This window comes from Salmo trutta, chromosome 4, assembly GCF_901001165.1.
Source record: "Salmo trutta chromosome 4, fSalTru1.1, whole genome shotgun sequence".
Lineage (NCBI taxonomy): Eukaryota > Metazoa > Chordata > Actinopteri > Salmoniformes > Salmonidae > Salmo > Salmo trutta.
In genome coordinates this window covers 2,102,025-2,114,715 of record NC_042960.1, presented here as the reverse complement: position 1 = coordinate 2,114,715, position 12,691 = coordinate 2,102,025, and the positions used below count along the sequence as shown (strand labels likewise).

The window sequence follows — 12,691 nt, the reverse complement described above, 5'->3', positions numbered from 1 at the left end:
AACCGTACACAGTGTCTTCTCCTTTCAATCCATTATTTTGCAAATCCATGTATGATTGGTGTTACTGTTGAGGTGTTCAACAACTAAACACTAAAGGAGAATACAAATTTTAAAAACATTTGCTCCCGAAAAAGTAGCCTAACCCAAACTGCTAATGTCGAAGATGAAGAAGATGAAGATTGCAGAAGACATGGATATAACTGCAAAAGTTGAATCTTATTTGTGGTGAAGAGGACTAACTTTACCCAATATTCACTCTTCTGCAGTGTACAAAAACATTATCAATGCTGTTATATTGCAAGAAACACAATTTTGGCATTTACATTTTTGTTTTTTTACAGGTTGTTGCCAAAATGTGTCTATTTGAAACTTTCTTTAGTACATGATCAAGTAGTATCAATACATATATTTGTGATAGCTTGTTGAGGAATGCATTCAAGATGTGGAAGACCTATACATATCAACAATACCCCTAAATATACATAATACATTTCCCCCACTCTCCTTAATGCATACATAAGCATAGGCACTATGGTGGTGTAAATGTGATCCTACCAATCACATCTCTCTGCTGGACTCTGGTAGATATCTAACCATTATTTCTTTATTTTCTTTTGTTTTTTTCTTCACAGGACTGGATTGATCACGTGAACACAGTCAACCACACAGCTAGCTGCAGAGATCTGCGCAACAAGTGGGTGTTAAGAAAAAGAAAAGAATTGCTAAAACTATGCTGGCAGTTAAAATTCTTATGTCTATTGAAGAACCCGTACATCAGTCTAAGTAAAAAAAATAAATCCCATCAAAATCCATCAGTTTAAGATATCAAATATCAGTTTTTTTTGTTGTTGCATGGGCTGTGTCTCAATCCATCACATCCGCCTGTCAGCCTTCCGCATCCGTGATAGGTGGCCGAGCTACAGCATTGTTTATCAGACCATGAGACATCCCGAAAATCGGTCTTCTCACGAAAATGTCTAGCGTCCGAACGGTTTGAGAAGTGTCATGTGACTCGTCTGAAGTCGGTAACGCTGATGTGCCAACTACTGTCTGTAGCGTCTGAACCATTTGAGCTACATATTATGAGCCCACTATGAAAAGGGGTGACTCACGAACACGATGGTGTTCTCCGTTTTGCTCCATGACCTTCTGAAGCTAACCCTTACAAACAAATGAAGTAAGGAGTTCGTTTTGTTCCAACAAAAATAAGGGGTTAAGTAAAACAAAACATTTCCTGAGCTTTCTTATATTCTAGATATAGGACAGTCACTTCAAAACCGTATTCTTTACAATTCATTTTTTAACTGCCTTTTTTTGCCATTTATGAATGTGTTATTCAATGCATTTCTGTGGGCTATAGGAGGCTTTTTGGGATACTTAAAGGGGTATGAGAAATTCGGAATCAAATAGCTAAATGATCCATGGAATGACCATCTTAAAACAATTCCATATGTTAGCTTAGTACCCCTCCTCCACAACGGTTAACTAACCCATTAATACTCAGCAATAACCCATTAATAATGTGTAGGACAATGTACTCATGTCTCTTCTTTCCCCCCCAAAGGTATCCAGACTGGAATCCAAATGTCCCAAGGTGAGAGATGTTCCCAAAATGTAGGACTACCTATTTTTCACCTTGATTGTCCAATGGTGCCTTTTTGGGATTGCAACTGACAAACCACCTATCATTTTCCTCTGGTGTTGTATGTCACTGGGTTTTTGAATCACATATAATGTCATATTGTTCTTCTGACTCCTCTCTCCCCTCTTTGCCCCAAACCAGGAGGGACCCGTCTCAAGGTCAGGATGCCTGTGCCACCTGGCATTCCCTAGAACGCTCTCCCTCCCGCTCAGTCTCCCGTTCCCTGTCCTGGTCCCCCTCTCCCACCCCCCCTCCGGACCGAAGCAGAAGGATCTCTCCGCCCACCTCCCATGGACACGCCCCCCACACCTCTGGCCGGCACAGCCCCTCCCAGTCCCATCGGGGTTCTGCCTCCAGCGCTCACAGGCCGGAGAAGAGAACCAGCGAATCCTCAGGTAAGCCTCTTGGCTAGATGCTAATCTGAGCTAGTGGTTGACACGGTTTCCCAGACCCAGATGAAGCGTATTCCTGGAGTGCTAGTCTGTTGGCACTGTAATATATCTGCCCTGTGCTGCATCGTCATAACCCAGACATTATTTGTTACCCCTACCTCCAGGGATATCTACTGTAATATATCAAACTTTTTTTGTCGCATGCGCCAAATACAGCAAGTGCAGACGTTACCGTGAAATGCTTACTTACAAGCCCTTAACCAACAGTGCCGTTCAAGAAGAGTAAAGAAAATATTTACCAAATAAACTAAAGTAAAAAATAACACAATACAATAACGAGGCAATATACAGAGGTTACCGAGTCAGTGTGCGGGAGTACAGGTTAGTTGAGTTAATTTGTACATGTAGGTAGGGGTGAGGTGACTGCATAGATAATAAACAGCAGTGTAACAGTAGCAGTGTACAAAACAAATGGGGGGGGGTCAATGTAATAGTCTAGTGGACATTTGATCAATTGTTCAGCAGTCTTATGGCTTGGAAGCTGGTCAGGAGCCTTTTGGTCCTAGACTTGGCGCTCCGGTACTGCTTGCCGTGTGGTAGCAGAGAAAACAGTCTGACTTGGGTGTAGAGATGAAACGGTATGAAAATTTCATTTCACGATTATAGTGACAAAAATTATCACGGTTATCAGTATTATTGCGGTATTGTTATGATGTGCTGGAAATGTTAAAACACACTGAAATCATTTCACCAAGTTTTATATTGAAAACCAACAAATAAAAAGTAAAATTAGCAGCACTTGACACTTTTTGTGTGCTGTAACATTAAAATAAAAACATGAACATTAAAGATGGCACCATGTGGCCATGAGAGGTAAAAGTTTCCCTAGTGCAGGTTTTAATGAACACAACCTTAAGTAAGCAAATCAAATGTGCATATAAAAGCAACACAAGTAAAGCAATGTGCTTGTAAGAACAGTACAACCATATGTAAACACACCCAATGTGCAGGTGTTGACATTAAAATAACACAAAATATGTAAACAAATCAAATGAACACCACTGATTGTATGTCTGTTCTCTCCTTCATAAAGAAATAAGGTGCTGCTGGCCTATCATCCTGTATGTATGCATCTTTGTTCGCTACTTAAACCGGACAAAGTAAATATGCTGACATTTTTACATTTCAATCTCAAGTGATCTGCGATTGGAGACAATATGCCCGCTGGCACTGAACACTCTGATGGCACGCTGGTTGCCGGGATGCACAAAAGCTTCCAGGAAACCCTGGCAAGGTGAGGCAGCTCTGATGCATGGCCCCTCCACCACACCAGTGGATCCTCTTCTGCTGGAATAGGTGGCAGAGACGGGTAGAACTTGATCTTTTCTTTCACTCTGTCTTCTGGGGTAGTCAGAATCTGACTCTCTTCACCTCTCTGCTGCCTTGTTGAGAGAATCTTTCTCAGCAACCCAGCCAGGCCTTTCCCCGCCGACGCTGCTGTGTTGGTGGTGGAGGTGCTGCTGGTGCTTTGTGGTTGTTCCCTGACTTGTGCAGCTGCCAGCTTCAAGGCCTCCTGGACACAGCTGTCAGTGTCAACTTTTGCAGCCTCAGGCTCATCTAAAAAGCTCCTTTTGAAGCGGAGGTCAATGAAACAAGCCATGTGCATGAATCTCTTTGCCTTCTCTGTGTATCTGTTGTTAAGGTCTTCTCTCATTACCCTTTTCATCTCCTTGGTCAGGGATGGCTCCGTATCCTTTTCCACCAAAACATCACATCTGTAAACCTGCTCAGAGGTTCAAGGAGCTGTCACAGTTGCTCCATGACACTTATGTCGTCATCCTTGGACATCAGATGCCGTGTTCCTCTTTCTCCAGCCAGTGTCACACAGACTGGCTGCTGTTGGCTGAGGAAACGCTCAAGCATCTTGTATGTAGATCCCCATCGGGTCACCGCATCATGGATCAGAGCCTTCTGTGGCATGTTGAGGGCAGCTTGCTTTTCTCTCAGTTATCCCCTTCTCTTCCAGCTCCGTGAGAAGCCTTGGACCAGATGACGGCAGGCCTTGACTGCTGTCACCTCTCTGAATTTTCAGAGCCTTTGAGATGGTCAGGTTCAAATGATGGCCAAAAGCACCCAAGCCACAGATCTGGGAACTCTTCAAAAGCCTTGATCATGTTTGTTGTGTTGTCTGTGGTTATGCAGACTAGGTCTTTCTTGTTGATTCCCCCACTCTGTTGTGAGCTGAGTGATCTTCTGGGAAGAACTGTGTTTCCAGGCAGTTTGATTCCAGTTGCTAGTCTGGGGTGAGGTAATGGATAGTGAAGCTGATGTAGGGTTGACCACTCCTGCTTTCAGCAGTCCAGAGGTCAGTAGTTGTAGCTAACCATGTGCCTAAAGCCAAACTTTTTACAACATCAGCTTAAACCTGGTTGTACAGGTTTGGGATTTCACTCGTAGAAAATGTTTGTCACTTTGCAGTGAGGCACGGCAACCTTCATCGGCCTCAGAAAGCCAGGCCTCTCAACAATTTGAAATGGCATCATGTCCTTTTCAATGTAATATGCAAGGGCTGCAGTGAGATCTTGACCATTTTTTTTATGTGGGCGCATAAGCAGCCTGCCTTTTTTTAAATGCATGCTCGAGTGTCTGTCACAACTGTAGAGGAGTGACCATTAGCATCAGTGGGTTTGCCTGCTGTACACCCACTCTGTAAACAAGGGAATAGCAAATGTATTATTATTATTGGTACGTTATAATTATTATTCACACACAATCTTCTGTGTTGCATTTGAGTATATGCAATGACCCCGTGCACAATTTACAGAATTTCAAATGAGTCTTAAGACAGTGATAGTAATTGCAATGAGCCCAACAATTGACATAAATACAGGAGTCTTGTATAGGAATATATAGTGTTTCTCCTGTTGGAACACTTACAAACAAGTCGACGACTGACGGATTTTAAATGAATGAAATATGTTGGTTGGGCGACTAAACTATATAACGTGTTATCATGTGCAATGGGCGAATAGAGTCTGCAGACACACGACGCATACAGCAGCAGTTGTGTTTTTACAAGAGTGGTTAACAGGGAATGCTTCAGTTTACATTATTGAGAAGCTATTAGCAAGTTAGACAGACAAACCATGACATTTTCCCACATCATGCATTCGCTATAAAGTAGTGGGTGGTGGTCACGAAGATGCCTCGAGAGATTTGAAGTGTTGTCCCCTTTTGCAGCAATACATTTTTTTTTTTTTAAAGTTAGCATGTTCTGCAGACAGGTTGACCATCTTCGATTAAGTTTCCCTCAGCATTCTTGTAAAACCCAAAATACGACCACACTTCAGATTTGGTTCTCTTGGAAGGCATAAAAATCTTCAGAGCGCTGTCAATGCCTTCCGCCGTGTTTTCACACGAAACCCACATTGCATGCTGCGTCACTGTTGCTAACTTTGGTTGATATTTACCGTGAGTTTTTCAAACTGGTAATCAAATACGGTTTTAATGATCATTTGAAATTTACCATGGTTTATCGTGAAACCAGTAACTGTTTCATCCCTACTTGGGTGAATGGAGTGAGTCTCTGACAATTTTATGGGCTTTCCTCTGACACCGCCTATTATGGCCTACCCTTACCACCTGGGGGCGGCCCATCAGGAAGTCCAGGATACAGTTGCAGAAGGTGGTGTTTAGTCCCAGGGTCCTTAGCTTAGTGATGAGCTTTGTAGGCACTATGGTATTGAATGCTGAGCTGTAGTCAATGAACAGCATTCTCACAATAGGTGTTCCTTTTGTCTAGGTGGGAAAGGGCAGTGTGGATTGAGATTGCATCATCTGTGGATCTGTTGGGGTGGTATGCGAATTGGAGTGGGTCTAGGGTATCTGGGAGGATGCTGTTGATGTGAGCCATGACCAGCCTTTCAAAGCACTTCATGGCTGTCGACGTGAGTGCTACAGGGTGGTAATCATTTAGTCAGGTTACCTTCGCTTCTTTGGGCACAGGGACTATGGTGTTCTGCTTGAAACATGTCGGTATTACAGCATCGGTCAGGGAGAGGTTGAAAATATCAGTGAATATCAGTTGGTCTGCGCATGCTTTGAGTATACGTCCTGGTAATCCGTCTGGCCCTGCGGCTTTGTGAATGTTGACCTGTTTATAGGTCTTGCTCACATCGACTACCGAGAACGTTATCACAGTCATCCAGAACAGCTGGTGCTCTCGTGCATGCTTCAGTGTTGCTTGCCTCGAAGCGAGCATAAAAGGCATTTAGCTCGTCTGGTAGGCTCGAGTGTGGGTTTCCTTTTGTATTCCGTAATAGTTTTCAAGCCCTGCCACATCCGACGGGCGTCAGAGCTGGTGTAGTAGAATTCAATCTTAACCCTGTATTGACGCTTTGCTTGTTTGATGGTTCGTCTGAGGTCATTCCTTATTTCTTATACGCGTTCCGATTAGTGTCCCGCTCCTTGCAACTCTAGCCTTTATGCGGATGTTGCCTCTAGTCTATGGCTTCTGGTTGGAATATGTACGTGGGGACGACGTCGTCAACGCACTTATGGATGAAGCAGATGACTGAGGTGGAATGCTCCTCAATGACATTGGATGAATCCCAGAACATATTCCAGTCTGTGTTATCAAAACAGTCCTGTAGCGTAGTATCCAGGTCTTCTGACCACCTCTGTGTTGAGCGAGTCACTGGTACTTACTGTTTTAGTTTTTGCTTGTAAGCAGGAATCAGGAAGATAGAATTATGGTCAGATTTGCCAAAATGGAGGGTGGAAGAGAGCTCTGTATGCATCTCTGTGTGTGGAGTAAAGGTGGTCGAGTTAATTTTTGATTTATGTATTTATTTTCTCTCTGGTTGCACATGTGACATGCTGGTAAAACTGATTTAAGTTTGCCTGCATTAAAGTCCCCGGCCACTAGGAGCGCCGCTTCTGAATGAGCATTTTCCTGTTTGCTTATGGCCTTATAGAGTTGGTTGAGAGCGGTCTTAGTGCCTGAATCGGTCTGTGGTGGTAAATAGACGGCTACGAATAATAAAGATGAGAACTGTCTTGGTAGATAGTGTGATCTATAGCTTATCATAAGGTATTCTACCTCAGGCGAGCAATACCTCAAGACTTACCTCAAGACTTTAATATTAGACATTGTTCACCAGCTATTATTGACAAAAAGACACACACCCCCATCCCTCGTCTTACCAGACGTAGCTTCTCTGTTCTGCCGGTGCATGGAAAATCCCACCAGTCCTATATTGTCCTTGTCGTCGTTCAGCCACGACTCGGTGAAACAAGATTTTACAGTTCTTAATATTACAGACATATGTTACTCCTACCTTCAGGGATATCTACTGTTATATATCTACGTCATTATAACCTGACATCTGTTACCCCTACCTCCAGGGATATCTACTGGGAGCTCCTCTCGAGAAGGCCTGAAGCGTTCCAGAAATGACCCCGCCAAGTGTGCAGCTGGCTCTTCCTCAGCTGCCAAACTTGGTGGCCACGGCAACAGAGCAGGGGTTTCTGGGAAACACGAGTCCGGGAAACGCGAGTCCTATTTGTCGTCCGCCAGCAAGTTTCCGGCGTCCATGTCTGAGAAGCCACATCGTCCAGCTTCCTCGAAGCCGGGCACCAAGCCAGCGTCCGGGAAGGAGACCGCCATAGGACAGGACTCAGAGGTGTGCCCTTCGCAGAGCTTTTGGTTCAATCTTTTGTTTGCTAGGCACAGTGTAATTAGGGCTCTTAAGATTAACCTCATTATCAGTAATATTTACTTTCAGTAGTAATATCATTAGGGAAATTTCACAAATTGAATTGGAAATAACTTATAAGGATAGCAGCTTCTTCACACTCCCATCCAAGCAGTGCTTGTACATTTTCCTTCCTTGATTTTAGGTCCAGTCCTCCAATGCGCCACAGAAGAAGCCGAATCCAACGCTGCAGAAGAAGAATCCTCCAGGTTCCTACTTGCTCTATCTGACGGGCCTTCCTGTAGATACCAAGTACCAGGAAGTGGTGTCACTGGTGCAGGCCTTCGGCAAGGTCACCAATGTCCTCATCATCAGGAACGAGGAGGGGGAGGGGAAACAGGGGCAGCCGCAATACAGTAAAGTGAGTATAGATAACCGTGTGAGAGTGTGTCAAGTTTAAGAATCCTACCCTTTAATGTTAAGCGTGGTGTCTTTTTGATAAATATGAAGACATCTTGTTTACCCCTTAGAGTCGATGCCCTGCATAATAATCAAAATCCCCATCAAAATCCCTCCGTTTTAAGCATTGTTCTGGACTTAACATCCAGTTTATTTGTTTTCCTGTTATAAAAGTTTGATTTTTGAGAGTGAAAACCTGTAAAAACAGGGGAAACCGGAAACCTGGGAAAACTAAACGAGAGAAAATGGAATTTGGGGGAAAAACTTCAACTGATTTTATAGGGCTCAATAAATAGGCTGAAGCATTGGGTTGCCCCTCTGCATTTGTTCTATTATCTCAGATGTGATCTTTTAACTGGTTAGCTTCCAAAAAGTAAATGTGGACTGTTGTAACATCTTCAAAGTGCACCAGGCAGAAACATTTGAAGTCTTCCTGAAATCGACCATGTTGTTTTGTCATGGCACAGCACTACATATAATTGACTGCAGCGGAAACACTGATACACTATATATAGAAAAGTATGTGGACACCCCGTCAAATGAGTAGATTCGGCTGTTGCTGCCACACCCGTTGCTGACAGGTGTATAAAACTGAGCACAAAGCTATGCAATCTCCATAGACAAACTTTGTCAATAGAATGGCCTTCCTGAAGAGCTCAGTGACTACCAACATGGCACTGTCATAGGATGCCACCTTTCCAACAAGTCAATTGGTCAAATTTCTACCCTGCTAGAGCTGCCCCGGTCAACTGTAAGTAGTGTTATCGTGAAGTGGAAACGTCTAGGAGCAACAACGGCTCAGCCGCGACGTGGTAGGCCACACAAGCTCACAGAACGGTACTGCTGAGTGCTGAAGCACGTAGCGCATAAAAATCGTCTGTCCTCGGTTGCAACACATTACCGTGTTTCAAACTGCCTCTAGAAGCAACGTCAGTACAAGAACTCTTCGTTGGGAGCTTCATGAAATGGGTTTCCATGGCCGACAGCCGAACACGAGCCTAAGAACACCATGCGTAATGCCAAGCGTCGGCTGGGGTGGTGTAAAGCTTGCCGTCATTGGAGCAGTGGAAACGCGTTCTCTGCAGTGATGAATCACGTTTTACCGTTTGGCGGATGACAGGAGAACGCTACCTGCCCCAATGCATAGTGCCACATGTAAAATTTGGTGGCGGAGGTATGTTCTGGGGCTGTTTTTCATGGTTCGAGCTAGGCCCCTTAGTTCCAGTGAAGGGAGATCTTAACGCAATGACATTCTAGACTATTCTGTGTTTCCAGCTTTGTGGCAACAGTTTGGGGAAGGCCCTTTACTGTTTCAGCATTACAATACCTCCGTGCGCAATGCGAGGTCCATACAGAAATGGTTTGTCAAGATCGGTGTGGTAGAACTTGACTGGCCTGCACAGAGACCTGCCCTTAACTCTATCGAACACCTTTGGTATGAATTGGAACGCCCCCTGTGAGCCAGGCCTAATCGTCCAACATCAGTGCCTGACTCACTAATGCTCTTGTGCCAGGGACCTCACGAAATGTATTGCGATTCGATGTTCCAAACATAATGCTCACGGTATGTCTGCTGCAAAGGTACAAGAGAGAGCCATGATAAAACAAGTTTTGGATCCATCTGTGTAACCTCTGCCCCTCTTGGTGTGTCTGTTCCTCCAGGCCACTGTTTGCATGCAGAAAGAGCAGGACGCTAAAGCGCTGGCTGAGTGCCTCACTCTCAACATACGGGAACACCCCATTTCTGTCTCTGACCAGGTTTGTCCCTCCCTGCTTACCGTACCAAAGCCACATCAGCTTCTAGCTGGATATTCATCCACTGTACTGTATATCATGTTTCCCTTGTAGTGAGGAAGCTAGTAATGACAGAAAGAGGAGAAAATTAAATATTAAGAAAAAAGTGATGATTGATCAAATTGAATCTGTTTATTTCTTTGTTTTACAGAATGGTGAGGAGGAGCTTACTTCCTCGATACCTGTCATTATAAAAGGGTAAGTATTATGCATTACCTATATATACTAGGGTTATCGTTGACCCCTGAACTTTGCCACTTGTGTGTTATTACGGAGGCAATTCTTCACACATTTCACTACTCTCCATAGAGAACTGATCGGTGCTCCCAAGACACCTGCAGCCCCCACCGAGGCCAACTTGACCATCAAAGGCCCAGGTAAAAAAAAACATACAATTAATGTTCTTTTAGAATGCATCCCAAATGGCACCCTATTCCCTATATAGTGCGTTACGTTTCACCAACGCCCTATGTATTCTGCTCAAAAGTATTGCACTAAATAGCAAATAGGGTGCCAGCCTTAGATGTCTTGATTAATATACAACTAATGATGTTTGATAGACCTGATCAATAAGTTGTGAAATTGAATATTATACATTTTTTCCCCCCACAGAAGCCAGCGTTGGTCAGAAGAATTCAAATGAGGTGCTTTATTTTTGTTCCTGTCTCTTATTTGCCAGTATGTCTATTACAATTTTTTTTTATTAAGTATTTCAATATTATATATCACATCTACAAAAATACAAGTAAGTGACGGTTGTCATGTGTCGAATACAGCAGTGAAATGCTTATTTACAAGCCCTTAACCAACAATGCAGTTCAAGAAATAGTTAAGAAAATATTTACTAAATAAACGAAAGTTAAAAAAAATCATTTCAAAAAAGTAACAGAAGAAAATTACGTAATAGATAATAAACAGCGAGTAGCAGCAGTGTAAAACAAATGGGGGGGGGGGGGGTCAATGTAAATAGTCTGGGTGGCCATTTGATTAATTGTTCAGCAGTCTTGTGGCTTGTGGGTAGAAGCTGTTAAGGAGCCTTTTATTCCTTGACTTGGCGCTTCATTACCGCTTGCTGTGCGGTAGCAGAGAGAACCGTCTATGACTTGGGTGATTTTGGGGGCGGGGTGCTTCCTCTGACACCACCTAGTATATAGGTCCTGGGTGTCGGGAAGTTTAGTGTTTCAGTTCGTCTTTAACACTTTTAAACAATAGAAAACAGGGAGCCAGCCAGCCAGCGGTGTCTGAGCTGTAAGATTTAAATGGGTTTCCCAACAGATACACAGGGAGCAGGTGAAACCAACAAGGAAGAGGAAGAGGGGCTGTAGAGCGGGACAGGTCGAGAGACTCAAAAGACTGCAGAGGGAAAACAAGGTGCAGAACTGAACTGATATCTCATAGGCCCAGGCAGGGGATGCTACATTATGGAACGTTTAGATAGAAATCTATCATGTAGATTAGACTTGATTTAGCCCCGTCAGGACAGGTAGAATAGGAAATTGTGTGACTCAGCTCTGTTCATGATATCTTTCTATACAACGTTCTGACCGTTTTCTTTTGTTACCTCACTGAATACTCCACGTCTTGATTATGACGGTCTTTGTCTCCTGTGGTTTGACCATTTTTAGAGGGGCATGGTCAAGATTACTGGACTTCCTGAAAGCGGCTGCTCCGAGATTGATATCGCCAAGCTGGCCCAGCCCTTCGGAACACCTGTCAAGATCCTCCTCATCACCAAGCCCAGTGAGGTAGGCACGCTATCCACAATACATCACTCACTTTCACATTGATTTGCATTATGTGGCTTAGGGCAGTGTTTCCCAACCCTGGTCCTCCAGTACCCCAACTGTACACCCTGGACAAGCACACCTGATTCAACTTGTCAACTAATCATCAGGCCCTCAATGAGTTGAACCAAGTATGTTTGTCCAGGGCTACAACAAAAATGTCTGTTGGGGGTACTGAAGGACCAGGTTTGGGAATTTGATTCCCACATAGGACCTGCTGTATATATTGGCAGTGTCAATGTTCTGTCAGATGCTTTGGGTAAAATAGTCAGTATAATGGCGATATCATGATTTTCACCGATTTTAAACAATATAACTTGTATACCCAATATGACTCACTGTTGCTGACCGTTTGTCTGTTTGTGGTCCAGGCTCTGGTCACCATGCAGGATGTGGAGTCAGCCCAGGAGATGGTGAAAGTTTACAACGACATGCCTGTCTGCATCAACGATTCTGTTCTGAACATGAGCCTGCTTCCAAACCTCCTGGTGGACTTCAACAGACCGGTAAGATACTGTGGCTTGACTGACTGATCCCTATTAGCTCCTAGTGGAGCACAGGGCCTGAACTGTGCATCTCCAGCGTCCTCTGTTCTGGGCAGTTTTCTTCAGTTAATTCCAGGTGGTTGCTGCAGGGTATGATGATAAATGTTCACTATGAAAAGAGTGTTTATGCACTTTCAACTTATTTTTCACTGATCTGATTCAGTGATGACATAAATAACTTTTCATTCCATTTTATTACCACAGGTGGCACTTTTCCATTCATTGATGGGACCCAGGAATCCTGTTAGTGTGAGTATTTTACTGTTTCCTCAGCTAACCTAAAAGGCTCTTAATAATAGCGTTGTTACTACCCCAAGGAAAAGGTAGAAAAACAGACAATCTCTTTCACTGTAGCCAATGTGAGTAAAACATTTAAACG

The 12,691-nt window shown here is 43.7% G+C and overlaps 1 protein-coding gene across 4 annotated transcripts in view; it reads left to right on the top strand.

Annotated features, from left to right (window-relative positions):
• Positions 1 to 12,691, top strand: part of LOC115190777 (zinc finger protein 638) — a 54,869-nt gene that overhangs the window by 24,763 nt on the left and 17,415 nt on the right. For 3 of the 4 annotated variants that reach the window (XM_029748828.1, XM_029748848.1, XM_029748858.1), the window contains exons 3-15: positions 633 to 694; positions 1,565 to 1,594; positions 1,784 to 2,037; positions 7,441 to 7,718; positions 7,936 to 8,151; positions 9,852 to 9,947; positions 10,135 to 10,181; positions 10,293 to 10,360; positions 10,596 to 10,627; positions 11,259 to 11,354; positions 11,609 to 11,728; positions 12,139 to 12,273; positions 12,517 to 12,561. In XM_029748828.1, the coding sequence (XP_029604688.1) occupies positions 633 to 694; positions 1,565 to 1,594; positions 1,784 to 2,037; positions 7,441 to 7,718; positions 7,936 to 8,151; positions 9,852 to 9,947; positions 10,135 to 10,181; positions 10,293 to 10,360; positions 10,596 to 10,627; positions 11,259 to 11,354; positions 11,609 to 11,728; positions 12,139 to 12,273; positions 12,517 to 12,561 (1,479 nt within the window). The remainder of the gene's footprint in view (positions 1 to 632; positions 695 to 1,564; positions 1,595 to 1,783; positions 2,038 to 7,440; positions 7,719 to 7,935; positions 8,152 to 9,851; positions 9,948 to 10,134; positions 10,182 to 10,292; positions 10,361 to 10,595; positions 10,628 to 11,258; positions 11,355 to 11,608; positions 11,729 to 12,138; positions 12,274 to 12,516; positions 12,562 to 12,691) is intronic. The other variant, XM_029748839.1, reaches the window with a different exon arrangement.